This window comes from Phasianus colchicus, chromosome Z (genome assembly GCF_987193195.1).
Source record: "Phasianus colchicus chromosome Z, bPhaCol1.hap1.1, whole genome shotgun sequence".
Taxonomy (NCBI): domain Eukaryota; kingdom Metazoa; phylum Chordata; class Aves; order Galliformes; family Phasianidae; genus Phasianus; species Phasianus colchicus.
Window position 1 is genome coordinate 20402285 of NC_143476.1, and position 19492 is coordinate 20421776.

Genomic DNA, 19492 nt, shown 5'->3' on the forward strand with positions numbered 1-19492 from the left:
CTAACTGATGCTTTAGAATACTCAATCTACTCTAGAATCTTCCTTGCATGTTGCATGACAATTTTAAAATTAATTTGCAATCATATTAATTTATCTGCACGTTGTGATTTTTTAAAAATCAATGGTAGCACAGTGTACTGTTACTTTGTTTCTCATACACATTTTTAATGCAGTGAAGGCTGTGTGGAAGAGAAATATCTTCCAATTCAAGGTATGTGGTCTTCTTATTATGTATGTTTATCTGCTTACAGATTAATATGTTTATGTTTTATTACGTTTCTTACTTGGAGTATTAAAAAAATTTATGGTAGTACTGTATTTTTCATAACACATGACTGAAAATCATTGGATACAAAAAACAACAATAAAAACACAACACTGTATTCTTACAATAATTACTCAACATGACCTTAAGTATGAAGCTTCACTAGGAGCAGGCAGATACAATAAAATTACAAGATTGATTCTCAGAAGTGGAAAAAATGTGGTTAAAGGAAAAAATGCATGATGAAGTTCAGTGTTTCACCATGTTTTACCATTTATGATTACATAACATGTTATTTAAATGTACATCATACAACTTGTGCATGCAGTATAGATGTACGTTGGTTCATGTCTCAGTTCTTTGTTCTCAGATAAAAAAAGAATTTTCACAATAATTTCAGCAATAACATTCTTTTGCCTGTGTAACTTTTACTTGGAGAACAACAAAATTAAACATTTCAAATACTTTAAATCCTAATGGGTGAAAGAAAATAATACACATTTTGTGCTTCTAGAATCAAGGAAGATAAGAGTTCAAGCAAAAATAAATATTGAAAATACATTATATCTGATATTATATATTGACTTCCTGTTATATTTTTTATAGGTACAAATATTTCTTATACTATTAATTATCATATTCTGTTATAATTATTTTTTATATATACCTATGTGGAGTTTTGTATATACCAGTGTGGAGCTTGGTAGTCCTGCCTGTGGTGGGGGGAAATGGGGATTCATGATCCTTGAGGTCCTCTCCAACCTGGGCCATTCTGTGATTCTGTGATTCTATTTCTACACTTATGAGTATATACTGCTTTTATCTTCATACCAAGAATGTTCATGATCTATGTAGGTCACTCCAAAAATGATTCCTTCTATATTTATTTCCATGGAAACTACAATAGATGGAAAGAGCACAATAACACTATCTGATAGAGAATATTTTCAGCTATAAAACACTCTTTTTCAACATCAACACCACCTTTAGCTGATTCATGCAGATGATATGATTAAGATGCTCTTTGCTTTGTGGTGTGACAGCTATGCATGGCTGTTTAGAACATGACTTGTTTTTCATATCACTGCTGTAACTGGTGAAATGCATCATCTATAACCTCACTGTGCTCACATCCTCTGTTTGGTATCAGTGTCAGTGGTGGCCGTTTTTTCCACATGGAGGAATTCAGTGACACATCTTTGTTTCATCTGCACTCCCATGTCAAACACCATTCTGTCACACTGCCTCTACAGCAAAAGCATGTAACAGAATATTGGCAGGAAAGTTCAGCCTCTAGAGCCAACTACCAACATCCTCCTCTGACATTATGGACCAAGAAAATAAAATGGGAGGTGCTACTTTTAGGGCAGCCCTCACGCTTCTAATAAAACTTTGTTAATCCTTGAGGCCTGACAACTTCCAGCCATGTCATGTGAACAAAAAATATACTGATATTCAAGCCATTTTATTTGTTATTTCATCTCCCATCTTCCCCAAAGAAGCTCATTCCCATCAAATGAGCAGCAGTAGTCAGTGAATTAGGATAATCTTATAATTCCTCTTTACATTGTGTTTTCTTTGGCAACCATGCCTGGATTACAATATGGAACAAGCCATCAAGCTAAGAAACAAGAAAATGTTTTTGTAAGTATCTTTTTATCTTAGAACTCTTACCACTTTGCAAGCTCTTAACCTGTGTATCTGCAGATTAAATAACATGCCTGAACTGAGGCTTTGTATTATGGAATTAGGAATTTTGTAAATCTGAATCTGAATTTTCTGATATGTTCTGACATGTGAGATTCTTGGAAGCTATTACCATTTTTTACAGTGTTATTTTGTTTTTAAAACAGGAAATAAAACAACTTTGGTTTGTACTCAAATAGCCTTAGCCACCATACTGTATGTGATGATTCAGTCTTTGAATATCTGGATGTAGGACCAGAATGTAGTTTTTATTTTCAGTGGGAAGAAAATTTATTGCAAATCAAATGTACAAATAGCCTGGGAAAAAAAAAAAAAAAAAAAAGAAAGAAAGAAAAAAAAAAAGGCATATTTTGATATCTTGTATATTTTTAATAAATAACAGCAACCCCCAGTCATTGTATTTTGCTCAAATTTACACACATTTTTAGATTAGCTAGAGGAATAAATATGTCAAGAAAGATAAAGGAATAGAAATTGCAGTACTTTTTACCTCATAATTTACATGTAAAATTTTTCAGTATAGCATCAAGATGAACAGATATGTTAAGAATTTGCTATGCTAGTAAAATCTGGTTGTTTGATGAAAATGTAATAGTCTTTGTCTCAAATCAGCTCATAAGTTATACTGAGAAAGAAATAAGGGAAAATGAATTACCAGTTACATTTTCTAGATTTCAACATTTCATAAGATGACATTATATAAATATATGTATTTTGCACAAGGCAATCCTTCCAGTAACCTCTAAGTGGTATTAACTTAAATTGGACAACATTTGTTTGTTTGTTTGTCTTATCGCAAGCAACCATTTCTAAGGCTAGAAAATAGCATTTACATGATAAACAGATTATATCAAACTACATAATGTTCCTGAAAATGGGTACTTATACAAATTTTATTGTTATTACAGTTTCATTGCCATTTAGTCTTAAATTAGAAAAGGAGAACAGTGCATATTCTTTTCTGATTTTTCAATGATTATGTTGTTATAAAAATGGAATCCACAATGGGTTTTAGCTAATATAATAAATTTTGAGGGAAAAAAAACACACGTTAATTTATGGAATTAATTTGTGTTATTAGAATTTTCAGAACACTGGTGATTTGGAGTCAAGCAGCTTATTAATATTTCACATCCCAGAGGTTAATACAGAATTTAGGCTAAAGGGCAAGTTACTATGATGCAGTTCCCTCTGTAGTAAACTTTATTTATTTATTTATTTATTCCAGTGTCTCTAAACCTAGAAAATGCATGTAATTAGTAGAATTTTTCTCTAATTAACGTTGTAGATTATTTTGGACTAGTGTTAGTTTCTCCTGTTTGAAAGCATAATTCTAAATTCTGAAAATGTTTTATTGTTTACTTCACTGTTAAATGAGAGCTGCTTGATAAATGAACTAGTTTAGAGACTTTCTGCTTTTAGGCATCTGCTTTGTTATGAGAATTGTACAGAACATGAACTTGAACTTGACTGTTTAAAAGGTTAATGTCAGCAGTTGGATCTGCCCCCATTTTTTTTGTAAAAAATATAGTCAGCTGATAGAATCATTATCACAGGATTTGTTAGAATATTTCTGGGAACAACTTTCAATGAAGACTGCTTTCCTAAATTCAGTAATGTCACCTTGGGTAATTTCCGTACTGCAATTCTTAACAGCTTACCATAGACAACATTGGCTGAAGAAGCCCATTGCTATTGCTATCATATTTAAACTGTCTAGAAAGAAAAGAGGCCAGTCCATCTATTCAGGATGTTGCTTCTCTCACATTTACAATCACAACAGTATTAATTGTATAAAAGTAAAAAAAGGAATTACTAAGAACTCCAAGCAATAAATTTGAATTCAGAAATATCTAAATTTAATTGTTATATAATCAAGTCCTTTCCATTTTTGTTCTATTTTTTTAGCCATTTCTGGGTGTATTTCATGCACATTAGAATAGTGTTCCCATATAATCAAAAACAATGCATGCCAAACCACAGAGGCATTTTTAAGAGACTATTAATCTGCTCTTTGAAAAAGAAAAAACAGAAGGAAAAAAATTCAAGTAGATTATTCCAAGTCATAATTGAATTCAGCTGTGAGACTGTTGGAAATTTCTACTGCTGAGGTGTCTAAAGTTGTTTCCTGCTGTTCTTGCCCTGTCAACTCTTTATGATTTTTTTTTTATCAGTATAACCAAAAAAAATTATTCTCTGAAAGAGTGGTCAGGTGCTGGAATGAGCTGCCCAGGGTTGAGTGCTTGAGTCACTGTCCCTGGAGGTGTTCAAGAAACATTTAGAAGTTGTACTGAGTGACAGTGTTTGTGAAAATATTGGTGGTAAGTAGACAGTTGGGCTAGATGATCTTGGAGGTCTTTTCCAGCCTTGGTGATTCTGTGATTCTATGTCTTGTAACCCTTTTTCTTGTTGAATGCAATCTGAAGCTACCTTTTCTTGCTTTATAAGAAGAAATAAGATATGGAAGCATTTCTCTACTCTCCTTGTCTGGAAGAGATGATATATTCAAGCTTCAAGCATCAATATTCTCAGAACCTCAGCAAAGGTTTTTGTGTTTTATATTATTATATTATATATATTTATAATACATTATTATAATATTATATATTATATATAAATAATATATAAAGTCCCCTCCTCCACACACTGTGAGTCAAACATCTGTTCAGGCCATTATAATTGAGCAAGGAGATCAAGGTTTAGACGCACACTTACACTTAGGATGTTTTGCTCAAGGTATGCTGCATTCAGAAGCATAGTTTTTGGAAAGTACAGGAGAAAGTTTTCTGTCAGAGTTGTGTTTATGTGTATATATGCATGCTGTAGCTTAAACAGTATCAGCTGGATGCTTAATTAACTGAAGAAGTATATTAATGTAGTTAGTATTTGTGTGTTCAAATTTGTTTCAATTAAAAAAGATATCCAGTCTATAGAAAAGCCTTGCAAGATACAGGAGTTTATCCTTGATGCTCAATCACTTCTTTTATAGATGTCTCTTGAGTGCTCTGAGTTCTTGATGACAGTCTAGCTGCTTATGTGGTTTTTCTTTTTCTTTTCTTTATTTCCTTCTCCCCAAAGCTATTTGAGTCCATAGTGAAGAAGATAGGCAGAGATCTATAGATTTTCATTACCTATCCGAGGAAAACTTGAGATAACTAAAGTTCACTTCTACCATATTCAGTTTGTTTCTAAATATGATCTGACAATCTGAACCAAAAAGGATACCATTAGAAGAAGCCTACTGAAAATAAGCAGAAAGCAATTGAGGTAAATCTACAGTTAGTATACTACCATTTTCAGCAGTTAGCTGATGGGAGCATTCAGTTTCCTCACTGCTTCAGAATAAAACTGTATATGTATCTTTAAGTAACGTATTTATCCATATTTATCAATGTACACTCACACTTAGAATGAATGAGAATTTAAATTTCATCTATAAAGAAACATTTCATTGATACATGTGAGCCATAAAGACAACAGTGCACTGAGTTCTCTCTACACTCTGTCTTGGTAATGTTGCACAGTAACTTTGTGTTTGATTTCCCAAACTGAGCCTGATTTTTCTAGATGATGATCAGCGATTAAAAGAAGTTCTGGGAGAATGTGGGCCCTCTCTGGAAGAAAACAAGTCACTTGGTCACAAGGGATACAGAGAAAACAGATGTGCTTAATGACTTATTTTTCTCAGTCTTCATCGGTAAGGGTTCTAGCCACACTGCCCAAGTTGCAGAAAGCAATGGTAAAAACTTGGAGAAGGAAGATCTGCATGCTGTAAGTGAAGATCAGATTTGAACCATCTAAAGAACCTGAAGGTGCACAGGTCCATGGGTCATGATGAGATTCATCCATGGGTTCAGAGGGAACTGGCAGATGAAGTCACCAAGCGACTATCCATTGTATCTGAAAGGTCATAGCAGTCTGGTAAAGTTCCCACTGACTGGAAAAGGGGAAACATAACTTTCCATTTTTTTTTTGCCTGCGCGAACCTGATGAGGTTCAACACGGCAAAGTGCAGAGTTTTGCACTTGGGCCGGAGGAATCCCAGGCATCCATACAGACTGGAAGAAGCGGTCCTTGAGAGCAGCCCTGTGGAGAAGGACCTCGGGGTCTTGATAGACGAAAAACTTAACATGAGCCAGCAGTGTGCCCTTGCGGCTCGGAAGGCAAATGGTATCCTGGGCTCATCAAAAGAGGGGTGGCCAGCAGGGACAGAGAGGTGATTGTTCCCTTCTACTCTGCTCTTGTGAGGCCCCATCTGGAGTACTGCGTCCAAGTCTGGAGCCCCCAGTACAGGAGAGACAGAAAGCTGTTGGAGAGGGTCCAGAGGAGGGCCACAAAGATGATCAGGGGACTGGAGCACCTCCCCTATGAGGACAGGCTGAAGGAGCTGGGCTTGTTCAGCCTGGAGAAAAGAAGGCTGCGGGGTGACCTCATTGCAGCCTTTCAGTACCTAAAGGGAGCCTACAAAGAGGAGGGAAATCAACTCTTTGAAAGGTTGAGTGACAGCAGGACAAGGGGAAATGGTTTTAAGCTGAGGGAAGGGAGTTTTAGGTTGGGTGTCAGGAGGAAATTCTTTACAGAGAGAGTGGTGAGGTACTGGAACAGGCTGCCCAGAGAGGTTGTGGATGCCCCGTCCCTGGAGGTGTTCAAGCCCAGATTGGATGGGGCCCTGGGCAGCCTGGTCTAGCATTAGGTGGGAAGGTTGGGTGGCCCTGCATGTGGCAGGGGGGTTGGAGATTCATGATCCTTGAGGTCCCTTCCAACCCTGGCAATTCGGTGATTCTGTGATTCTGTGAATGGAAAAAAAGAAGATCCAGGGAACTACAGACCAGTCAGTCTCACCTCTGTGTCTGGCAAAATCATGGAGTAGATCCTCCTAAAGACCCTATTAGTGCACATGGAAAATAAAGACAGGTTGACTGGTGGTAACCAACATGACTTCACCAAGGACAAGTCATATCTGACAAACTTGGTGGTTTTTTATGATGGAATTACAGCATCGGTGGATAAAGGAAGAGCAACAGACTTCATCTACCTGAACTTATGCAAAGCACTTGACACTGTTTCACATGACATCCTGGTTGCTAAATTGGAAAAAAAATGGGTTTGATGGATGGACCACTCGCTGGATAAGGAATTGACTGACTGGATAAACTCAGAAGGTTGCGATCAGCAGCAGCTCAGTGTCCAATTGGAGATGGTGATGAGTGACATTCCTAAGGGATTGGTGTTGGGACTAGTGCTATTTAACATCTTTGTAGGTGACGTGGACAGTGAGTGAATGTACCCTCAGCAAGCTTGCAGACAATACCAAGCTGAGTGGTGCTGTTGACATGCTAGAGGGAAGGGATGCTATCCAGAGGGACCTGAGCAGACTTGAGAGATGGGTCCATGCCAACCTCATGAAGTTCAAAGTGCTGCACCTAGGTCAGGGCAATCTCAAGCACAGATACAGGTTGGGCAGAAAATGGCTTGAAAGCAGCCCTGAGGAGAAAGATGTGAGAGTGTAGGTTGATGAAAGATTCAGCACAAGCTGGCATTGTGTGCTTACAACCCAGAAGGCCAACCATATCCTGGGTTGCATCAAGAGAAGTGTGACCAGCAGGTCAAGGGAGGTGATTCTGTCACTCTACTCTGCTCTCATAAGACCCATCTGGAATGCTGTGTCCAGTTCTGAAGCCCACAACTAAAGAAGTACATGGAGTTGTCAGAGCAGGTCCAGAGAAAGGCTACGAAGATAATCAGAGGGCTGGAGCACCTCCCTTATGAGGACAGGCTGAGAGTGCCGAGGCTCTTCAGCCTTGAAATCAGAAGGCTCTGAGGAGACTTTCTAGTGGCCTTCCAGTACCTGAAGGGAGCGTACAGGAAAGCTGGGTTGGAACTTTTTATAAGGGCAGGTTGGGGGCAAATGGTTTTAAACTAGAAAAGGATAGATTTAGACTAGATATTAGGAAGAAATTCTTTTCTGTGAGAATGATGAGACATTGGAACAGGTTGCCCAGTGAGGTTGTGAATGCCCTCTCCCTGAAAGCATTCAAGGCCAGACTAGGTGGGGCTCTAAGCAACCTGGTCCTGAGGGAGGTGTCCCTCCCTGCAGTGGGTCAGGGGTTGGAACTAGGTGATCTTAAAAGTCCCTTCCAACCCAAACCATTCTATGATTCCATGACTCTAAAAGATTAATTTAAAATAGATACTTTTTTTTTTTTTTTTTTTTAATTCAGTGTCTATAGTGCTATGGGAAGATACTGCTGGAAAAAGGTTACAATGGCAGATACAGCTGAACAAATTAAGATTACAAACAACAAAACCACTGTGCTGAGGGTTGGGGTTGTGTTACTTTTTCTTTCAGTCCCATGTTATATAACTACATTGCTTACTCCAAAGCTTGTGTTTATAGAAAACAACCTGACAGTTTCTGAGCATTTCTACTAACAAGATTTTAAGAATCAGATTCATTAGTCTGTGCATTTCTATTAGATTTTACAAAACTGAAAACTGATGGATGTTCTAGTCATAGGTATTATGGTAGGAATGAAGGTCATATAAATCTTTACCTTGTTTTTCTGGAAAGTGTTGAATAGTAGATACTTGATGATATTTTACTTTCATGACATGGGAATTTTCAGGCATGAGAATAATCCATCAACCTGAAAAAAGACAAGTGAGAAACTATTTTCCCTGTGTCTTGGAGAGGCTGTAATACTTGTGGATAGTGGACAGTGTTATATCTGCCTTCCTTCTTATCTATGGCTATTCAAAGACATGTTACCTTGACTCATTTCTGTTTAACCCATTGCATCTTCTTACATCTTAGAGAGAACAAATAAGTAATATTTAAAAGTTACATACTTACATTACAAACAAAATAACCCAAACTGTTACTTTATCAAGACAAAAGCAAAGGTCTGTGTGGCAAGATCTTCTTCTATTGCAAAGTAATATGAACCATATAATAATCTCATTTACACAGATGAAAGATGCAGGAAAGGTCTGGATGCGTAATAGAAACACAAAACCTTGTGGATTTTTTTATTTGTTTGTTTACATTTATCTTTCAATCATACCCTCTTAATATGGGTACTTGAAATGTATGGGTGCTTCTGCAGGTTGCCTGATAAAATTATTTGGAAATGAGCTCAGCATTTCTAGAACTGGAACATCAAATAATGGAAACAACTGTTCATTCCATCAGAATTTTAAAGAGAATTATTCTAAAATGAGAACCCAGAATAATCTCTAAGTATTTGATACTGAGTTAACTTGAGGAGTTTTGATACCTGATATGAAGCACAAGCCTTTCAAGCATTTTTAAAAAGGGAGGGAAATTACGTTAAAAATGGCAATAAAGACAAAAAGGTAAAAACAAGTGTTTTATTTCTTGATCTCTCTAATACTTTTTAAATTTTTATTGTAAATTGTCTTTAAAGGAAAAAGAAAGGAAATGTTTTAGTTCTATACCATTTGCTTACCTTATCCCTTCGTTTGTTAACATTACATCTGTTGCTTTTGCCAGCAAGCATGCACATTGAAAACTGTCCAAGAGAGCTGCTTGCCTATTCTTTGCCGAGCATGTCTCCTTTAGAAGTGACCTTGCACAAAACCAATGTCTGATGTCCCTTATGTGAATGTATCAATGCAGACAAATCATGAAAGTAATATACAAAGTTAATCACTGATACAGATCAAGTAAGAGAATTTAATCTACATTTTTCTCTATTATTTCTCTGTGTATAATCCACTCACAGCAGAAAAGAATTATTCTATTTTTTTTTTTTTTAATTTTCTGTTTTGTTTTGGTTTTTTTTCTTAAGAATCAGTCATTGGTTTTTCTATGCTATTAAACAGTATCAAGGTAATTTAATGTACATATACAACTAAATGACATAAAGAAAATAATGTTACTTTTCATTTTATGTAATACTTGGTTAGAAATATTTTGATCATTAAATTCAGATTGCTATGTGTAAGAAGCCAAACATACAGACACATCCATTTTATTTTCTGCTACCCAGTGGAAAAAATGTTAAAAATAGTGCATATTATATAGATTTTCTAGCAAATATATTTATCTTTGTGCTAAATTTTCAAAGTGTACTTCGGATAAACACATCACTTTTATAGACAGCATCATTTCAAGGCTCCATTTGGATGCGAAGAACCTTTCTTTTTTAGAGATACCATGATTTAAAGCATTTTTCTTTCACTTATTTTAATATCTGTAATGAAAATGCTGCAACATGTTCTGAATTGATGAATATTTTGCATGGGTTTATGTAGATTACTACTAGTAGAGGAGAAGTAAATATGCTTTATATTTTAGACATCATACTGTAGAATTGTTGAAGGCAAGATAGTTCTGTGTTTTGCTGAAGATGTTTAAGCTGACATAATAGGTATAGTCCTATCTCGGTAAAACTCATGATGCAAGAAATATAGTGTGTACAATACAAATACCCTGATGAAAAATTGGCAGTTGAAGTTTTTCTTCTAGTTGGTTTTCATGGTTTTAAAATGTGACAATTTTACTGTACCTGCACCTCTCACTACAGAGACCTGCAACACAACCAAATGCATCTGAGACTGATATCTTTGGTATTCCTGAAAAAACATTTATTCTTTCTTTTCATTTTGTTTTTAATATAAATTCTCTGGACTTAAGTAAAGGAATTTTTCAAATATCTGTTTCTCTTGAACTGCCCATATGCATTACTATCTTTAAGTTGAAAACACTGAGACTAAAACTAAGCCCAGACAGGTTGTCTTACCAGTCCTTCTAGAGGGAGGGCAATCGGAATATTTTTGGCCAGCATATTCTTAGCCAGAATTTTCCAAGTTGTACCTGGAAAATAAAAGCAAAATACACTTGAATGTAGGGTTTATCTTATACCACAAACAGTGGTGGAGATGATCTAGACAGTAAGATCCTCTTACTAAAAGTGGAGGTGTTGGCCTGGAAGGATGCAGCAGAGTACACAGTCTCACAAAATGATAGGCCAAGCAGTGAAAGAAAAAACTGCTATTGGAAAAAAAGTGTGGAAAAAAAAAACCCAAATCAAAATAACAAAAATAAAGACAGCTGGCTGTTTAGTGTCACTAGTGAAACATTACATCAAATGTTAAGTGATGTAAGTTAGAGCAGCTGCTGCCTGAAGCAGCTTCCATCCTGTTGTAACTATCCCACAGCAGCTCCAGCCCAGATGCTGCCTGCAGCAGCCCTGCACACAGGACCCCAGACAAAAAGGGCACAGCCCATCCCCTCCCATTCTGGGGCTGGAAGAGCCAGCAAGCCCTGCTGCAGGCCCACATGCAACATCCCTGGGACGTCACCAGCACTCACACACTCACCACCACCAGCACAAAAAGCACAACCCCTCTGCCCACACCCCGGGCCTCTCAACTGTGTGCACCCCCAGCTGCTTTATGCTCCGAGTCTGACACCTGTTGCTGGCACCCAGTCCATTAAAGGGGAGAAGCTGCGCATGAGGGAGGGGCTGAGTTGTACAGAGTTCCTGCTTGGCAATGATGTGCTTGAGAGTCTCTGGGCAGGGATAAAAGGACAAGTAAGTAAAGCAGATGTTGTTGTTCAATAGTCATCCCACCCAGGCTGAAAACATCAGTGAATTATTCTTAACAGTTCTAAGAGATACCTTGAGATCAGCTGCCCTTATCCTTATGGGTGACTTAAAAACCACAATATGTAACCTGGAAACACCACAAATTCAGATAGATCAAGGAGATTCATAAAACAGCTTGCAGCACTGTACAGCACGGACAAAGGCACTGGTAGCAACAACAATACAGAGATTTTTCGGTAATATTGTTCTCCTCGGTCTGACACAGTCTGAGCCCCTGAGGGCTGAATGTGCCCCAGCTGCAGGCCTGGCCCTGTTCTTGCCAGCTGCCGGGGTGGTGTCCTAGCGCTGCCAGCGGGCTGCAGACACTAGGCGTCCTCATGCAGGGGAACTGTTAGGTCATGGTTTGGTGATTTTCTGTTGTCAGTATGCCACATCAGAACATCACGTGGACCAGTGGGAGTTAAAGAGTTAATATTCTGGTCCCTCTGACTGTCCCTTATGGGCATCGTTTTTCTTTTCCTTTTTCCCAGGGTCTGTCACGGGCTTCCCTGTCATGGACTTCTGTCTAGGGATAACCCCTTACACCTAGGAATAGGCAGGAGAGCGTGTCTGGGAGCCAGGAGTGCTGCGTGGCCAGAGAGCCCCTTCTCCACTTGAGCGAGTGCCATTCCTCCCCCTGCATGTGACTGTGGCCTACTTGCAAATACTTTGCTGGGTATTGACAAGAGCCTGTCACAAGCAATTTAGCTTCTTCATCAGCAGAGCACGTCAGAAAACCTGCGCCCAAGCGAGCTCAAAGTGAGGAGGGGGACACCTTCCCAAACAACCATCAAAGACCCTGAAACCTCTGCGCAGGCGCAGGAGGATCAGTTATGCCTGTGTAACCTTGTAAGCACGTCGTGTATCAATGGGAGCAGTGTGGAGTGAAACATTTGGGACTGTCAGTAGAAGACAGTGTAAGGACATGGCTGTGTTTGATGGGTGGAGATGAGCCACCTCGTGCCCTGTGTAGAAATAAAGCAGTGCCTGCTCTCTGAAGGTTTGCCTTTGCAGTGTGTTAAGGGAGGTTCTAAAGAAACGGTAACAGCAGCGTGGGAGGCCTCCAGGCCCAGCAGAGGTCTGACCTCCCCCGTGCACAGCGCTGACAAAGGCACTGGTAGCAACACGGAGACTTTTCTGAAATTTTATTGCAGAGTCAGCTCTTTGAAAGGGTAGATAACAGCAGGACAAGGGGAGATGATGTGAAGTTGAAGGAGGGAAGATTTAGGTGGGATGTCAGGGGGAAGTTCTTTACAGGGAGAGTGGTGAGGCTGCCCAGAGAAGTTGCGGATGCCCCGTCCCTGGAGGTGTTCAAGGCCAGGTTGGATGGGGCCTCGGGCAGCCTGGTCTGGTGTTCCGTGTGGAGGTTGGTGGCCCTGCCTGTGGCGGGGGGTTGGAGATTGCCGATCTTTGAGGTCCCTTCCAACCCAGGCCATGCTGTGATTCTGAGAGTCTGACACAGTCTGAACCCCTGAGGGCTGGTTGTGCCCCAGCTGCAGGCCCGGCCCTGTTCTCGCCAGCTGCTGGGGCGGCGTCCTAGCGCTGCCGGCGGGGTGGCCTCTTGGCAGGAGGTGCGGAGGCCTCAGAGTTGTGGGCCCTCCTCTTCGGGGCTCGCCGAGGCGCCCTGCATGAGCGCTCCCTGGCCCTGTTGGTGCTGGAGGGACCCGGCACTGCCTCCCCCGGCTCCTCCTGGGCTGCTTGTTGGCCGGTGGTCCGTAATGGAGCCGGGAGGGATGGAGGCTGGCTGGGCCCCTCCCTGAGGGCAGCGGTTGAGGGCACAGGAAGCTCCTCTTCCCCGTTGTCTTCCCTGGTGTTGCGGGAGGGCCGTGGCCCGGAGACAGGAGTCTGTGCTGGGGAAGCAGCTGCACCACGGGCAGCTGCGGGGCTGCCCTCCTGTCCCATGGCAGCGCGGGAGGCCTCCAGGCCAGGCAGACGTTGCACCAGCCCATTGCACACATGCGCAGCTTGCACGATGAGCCGTCGCACAAAGCTGGCGGTCCGGCTTCGCAGGGAACAGAGCAGCCACAAATTCAGCGCTCCCTCGTCCAGGCCAAAGAAGCACAGGCCAGAGAGGACATGGCGCTGTGCTGCAGCAGCTGCCCTGTGGTCAGCCCCAAAGAGCTGCCCCAGCTCCTGGCGCAGCCAGGGCAGCAGGGGCCGGAGCACAGCTGGAGGCTGTCGGGAAATGGATGCCCAGGCGGGCACCGCCCCTGGCTGCTCTTCTGCTGGTGTTGCGAGGTGCGGTGCTGTCCTGGCCCTCTCCTGCCTTCCGACGACAACCTCTTGAAAGCTGTCGTCCGCATGCACCGAGTGCAGGATGGACTTCACCCTGCGTTTGCAGAGGGGGCACGTAGGCCTGCTCTCAGCCCACCGCTGGATGCAGCCAAAGCAAAACTGGTGCAGGCACGGCATCACATGGCTGGCGTCATCCATGGTGTCCAAGCAAATGGGGCAGCGACGGTCCAGCTCGGTGGCCATGCTGTCCAGCTGCTGGGTGGACAGGAGAGCGAAGGGGATGAGGGGCTGCTCCTCACCCCGCTGCTGCAGCAGCAGGGGTCACGCTAGGAAAAGAAGAGAGGCCACGGTCACTCGCTGAGCCCGCCAGCAGAGGAACAAGTGCCCGGGTCCCTCAGGAAGGAAACCCTCCCAGCTGGGCCGCCCAGGCTGAGGCGTCCCCTTACCGGTTCCCTTTGCTGCTGCGGCCTGCTGTCTGCCCCGGCTGCCTGAGCCAGGCAGGGCGGGGAAGAAGCTCTAGTGGCTCTGGGGACGAGCACTGAGAGCGGCTGTCGGCAGCTCCCAGAGCACGAGACCAGCACCAAGGCTATCCTTGCTACTCGCTCCAAACCTCACGGACGCGCTCGGCTGGAGTGCGGGCACAAGTGAGAGTGAGAGACTCTGTGCCCGGCTACAGGCAGCCAGGGCCAAGAGGTCACAATCCCCTGCTGCGTATGTCACTATCCCTCACGTAGGGGAGCGGTGCCAGTGACGTCACAACGGGCGAGCGTCATCTGCAGCACTCCAATCCCAGCAATGGCATCCGGGTTTTCCGCAGTGCCTCTGTCCATTCCATTCCCTATATTGTGTCTGCTCGCTGTTGGCACTTTGCAGCAGTGTCTGAGGCTTTGACCGAGTCTTCCCACATCACCCCAGCCGTGACAAAGCTCCAGATCCGTACAGCACTGGGGTGCCTTTAGCAAAACCCATGTCTTCCTCTGAGGCAACAGGACATGGGCCTCACTGACTCTCCTCACAAGCCAACACTGCTGCCCTGCCCCCTCCGTGCATTGGTTCCTCCTACACCAAGTCAAAGACGGCCCACCCGTGGCTCGCCCCTGGAGATTTTCTCCTGTTCTTCTCCCCTACCTGGGGGCAGCAGGGCTGATCCCCTCTGCCCAGCACGCACCAGGCCTCATCCGGGCTCTGCCTCCTTTCTAGGATTGCAGACAGGAGTGACACTGCCTATCCGGGTGGGCTCACTGGAGACTGCTGAGGCAGTGAAGCTGGAGCACTTGTCCTGCAAGAACGGCTTGCGTTGCCAGCACTAGTTCAGAGGCAGTTGACATGAACTGCAATTGGGAGGATCAGGCTAGAGACAGAAAAATCACACCAGCAAGACATCAGAATCCATAAGCTGAGCTGAGTGCACAACTGTCGCAAGCCTGTGGACACACAATCTAATCCAGAGAGAAAAACGTAGCAATGACATCCTCCTTTGCAACGATGTCTAGGCACTGCAATATGAGAAATCGACCTTCACCATTTAGTTAGTTCATCAAGAGATTTAGTTCTTCCAAGAGAATCTTTCAAAATCTAGGAGGACGGGTGGGAGGTTAACTAATTGGCTTGTTCTGCCTATTGCAAACTGCTGGAGAACTTCAAAGCTTGGTGTTTAGGGAACAGACTTCAAGCATAATCTTTAAGGGAGTAGACTTTAAGCAATCAAGATAGAGACATTCTGGTGGGTCATTTATGTTGACCCTAACCATTAGCCTTCATACAACCAGAGAACATCCACAGATTTTGCTGAACGTATGATGCTCTTAGAAAAGAATAGTGGCCACACCGATGAACTTCTGGTGAATAAACTTGGTAATGAGGCAGTGAAAATACCAGAAAAGTTTCTGCAACCTGATGAGAGAAAACATGGCACTGCAGTCAACAGCTCTGCTGCTGCTCTGTAGAAAGACAACCTCACTCCTGTTCTCAGGAAGTAGGACAGAAGATAGATTTTATTATTATTACTAATATTTTATTTTATTAAGAAGGGGAGCAGATATTTTGGAAAGCTAAGGGATTTCTGATTGGAAGATATTCTGCTTCTTTAAGCTCATGATGGTATTGCTTGCTTTCCCCTGGTGATCCATCTAATTGCAATGTGTTAATTTTGTATGGAAATTCTCTCTTCCGGAGACTTAGATCGTGATATTTTGATTGGTCATACAGCTCGGTTTTTAACATTTAGATTTTCTGTGACAGAATCAGAGAAATACAGAGTACGTTTATTTACTTTCATCCCACACAAACGCAAAAACACACCAGAAATCTCAAGAGGTTCAAGAAAGGAGAAGACCGCCATCACTGTGGTAGGAGAATGGTTTAGAAAACTGATAGGAATGGGAAAAAGACACAATTTTCTCCTTAGAAATAAACTTGTGGATAAAGTTTGTTGTCTCCAAAGGCCTGAATATCTTTGTCATAGTCCTTTGCTTTTGTACGCTCCCTAAAAGTCTTCAGGGATTTAGCTACCTGTCCTGAGTCTGTGCCTCAAAGTGGCCATACAGAGGCACCAGAGAAACAATGTCCACTTCAGCGTTTGGACAAAGGTTGCCTCTGAGACTGTTTTACTCCAAAAACATGCCGTAGCAGACATGCAGACACACTGTGGGCCTCTCTGTGAAGTTCTAATGGAACCGATGGCTTAAATGGCATTTATTATGATTGTGTGGTACGTGTGTTTTTTGCAGGGTGAAGCTGAATGGGATTTCCAAGACCTTTCCTACACACATACTGAACCACCTACCGCTCCCTGCCCCATTGCAAATGGAATAGTGCATTGCCATCTTGAGGAGTTGTATGGTGATGCAAGCCGTAGCGTAGGCTGATGAATTTCATGGCTGTAAATGTTAACCAGCCATTTATTAAGCCACCTCACACCCATTACTGGCTGTACAACACAACTTGTGAGCGCAGCATTAGCACAGAATATATGTGCAAGCGGAGACTGACAAAGTTCTCCACAAAAATTAGCTGACTGAAAAAGTAGTTCGTTAAGAAGCATTTCTTAAAGCAAACCTCTAAAATACCAGTTCTCACAGAATTTTAATTTTCCCTAGAGCACCTGCTCATGAGCAGGTATTACTGCAACTAAGCAACGTGTCTTGTGGTCCAAAGCTCCTGTTTTTTCCTCAGAGTTCAGTAGGTGTTCTGAGTTCTCCTTACAGAAATAATCACCATCAGCTCCACAGAAAAGACACACCTCTGCTCTTTGTTGCTGTCACCACTGCTGAAACGTACCACCCACTGCCTCACTGTGCTCACATCCACTTTGTGGTCTCCGCAAACATGCAGCAAATGTCGATTAATGTCAGCGGATGCCATTGTTTCCACACGGAAGAATTCAGTGACACACCTTTGTTTCATCTGCATCAGATGCCATTCTGTCAGACTGCCCCTCAGGTTGCGTTGTAAGCTGTTGTGCTCAGCTCCTGGGACTGTATGCTGTGCAGTGCTGGTGGACGTAACTTCCCCGGGACACGTAAGGTGCCTTATCCTGCTGTTGGACTGCTTCTTGGTTCTATTCTGTATTCTTTCCCAGCTCTTATGGTAGTACCTCTTCAGTAACCAGAAGCTGACCGAGGTGCTGTTTGGTCTTGTAGCTTACGTTTTCAGCCTGTGCAAGTATTTTTGGGGTCTTTGGTATTACTCCACATTGAAGCTATGTGTATTGCAACAAAAAACGTCTGGTATTGACTTCCAGTTTGCACTAAAAATTTGCACAAGAGGGTAACAACCCTAATAGCCCACCAGTTCCTGCAAAGCTAACATGAGGTTTCTTACTAACAACGGCAGTACTATTTTACTGGGACAGCAGGCAACAGTCACAGGCTGTATAGCTGCTTGTGGTGACAAGAATTTTTTTTTCTGCAGATATTTTTTATTACAGCAGAGCATCTGAACTTCAGACTCACAGAATCACAGAATGGCCTGGTTTAGAAGAGACCTCAAGGACCACGAATCTCCAACCCCCTTCAACAGGCAGGGCCACCAGGCTCCCCATTTAATACCAGACCAGGCTACCCAAGGCCTCATCCAACCTGGCCTTGAACACCTCCAGGCATCCACACCTCTCTGGGCAGCCTTTTTCAGCACCTCACCACTCTCATAGTAAAGAACTTCCCGCTGGTGGGAAAAATGAGAATGAATGAGAATGAATGAGAAGAAATGAGAAGAAAGAGGGAAACTGGCTGATATTGGATCTCTGGACTATGGAGAGCGGGGAAGAGACAAAGAGCTGAGAAGCCCAAGAAGCTGAATTGAAGGATGTGAGATAGGGGAACTAGTGGGAGCTGGAGGCTAAGTGAAAGGAGAGAGTCCATGAGAAAGGCTGCTGGAAACTGCAGATGAAGCTGAGGAGTCATGAATAGCAAAGTGCTCTTCTGTAATGGGATGACTGAAGTGAGACAAATGGGATTGAAAGTAAGGAGTCTGCATGAGAAATAGGCAGGAGAGAGAGATGAAGGATACAGCATTGATGATGTTAATTTTTTATTATTATTTTTCCTCCTTTCACCTTCTTTTTTTTTTTCCCTTTCTTCTACCTCCCATTTTTTTTTTTTTTTGTTTTTCCTAAAAAGTCACAGTAGGAAAGCTTGTGATCCTTCTGCACACATATCAAACCGATCTTGAGTCTAGCCAGAGATGTGCCATCGGCATATTTTCTCCTTCCTTCAGCACAGCTGTCTGCTCCTCCTTCAGTTATTTTCTGTGCCGATGGAGCAGAGGTGTAGAAGTTCCATCCCTATGCGTATCACTGGGAGACACCGCTTTCTGATTTGACAGTGCGCATGACAAGGGATGACACAAAGCATATGATTAGGGCTGTAAAAAAACGCTGAAGATAAGGGCTGCTGGTTTTAAGCATCTTTCACCATACTTAATATAGAATGAATGGTCAGCAAAACATACTTCCCTCCCTGAAAGGAATATTTGCCCTGGTTGTACCAGACGCAGTGGAGATGACTGTCTTTAAGTGCGTATGTCAGAGTGTTTTAACAGGTGAGAGGCTGAGAGATCAAGGCCTTGTGGAAAAGAAAAGATGGCCCATAAATTGTGTCAGTGCTGATTTCCCCAGCCTTTCCTGCAGATTTGCTGGGTGATGCTGGCAAATTACTAAAATAGGCTCTTCACATGTGATTACCAATTTGGATTCCTCATTTTATGTCTGTGTGCTATAAGATATTACAATTTAGTTTATAGAAGTGATATAGAAGAATATGCTGAATTCATGCAGCTACAAATCAGCAGGAGAAGTGTGCTGAATTAACACAATGATTATAAAAAATACCTGGTCTTTGACAATTCTAAACAGACTTTGGGAATAAATCAGACACTGTTCACTCGTATCTCACCATACTGCCCAAGGCCCCATCCAACCTGACCTTGAACACCTCCAGGCATACTTCAGTTCTACCTTGCAGAACAGAGCAGGAAGAAATACACAGTCTGTAAACAAAGGGCAGGGAGGGGAGGAATAATGCTCATTTTGGCAAGAGGCGTGTGAAAGTAAACTATTAGTTTAAAAATCCTCCGTGCTCTTCTGAAAGGCACATGCAGGATCCACGAGTGCAATGGAGATACCTCTTGTCAGAGTGGTGTTTGAAAAGTATGTGGTGCAGAAGGTCTGGTG

The 19492-nt window shown here is 42.4% G+C and overlaps 1 protein-coding gene across 1 annotated transcript; it reads right to left on the bottom strand.

The window, feature by feature from the left end:
• Nucleotides 1-11018: 11018 nt before the first annotated feature.
• On the bottom strand, nucleotides 11019-14428 carry LOC149912685 (uncharacterized). Its single transcript, XM_090131051.1, has 2 exons — nucleotides 14268-14428; nucleotides 11019-14147 (listed from the first exon to the last, which is right to left on the bottom strand). The coding sequence occupies exon 2, from the start codon at nucleotides 14062-14064 to the stop codon at nucleotides 13123-13125; it is 942 nt and encodes a 313-aa protein (XP_089987177.1). The 5' UTR covers nucleotides 14065-14147; nucleotides 14268-14428; the 3' UTR covers nucleotides 11019-13122.
• Between the last annotated feature and the right edge of the window lie 5064 nt (nucleotides 14429-19492).

What these genes read in the sequence shown, in the direction of transcription:
- LOC149912685 (XM_090131051.1), bottom strand. Translation starts at nt 14,064, where the DNA reads ATGGCCACCGAGCTGGACCGTCGCTGCCCCATTTGCTTGGACACCATG.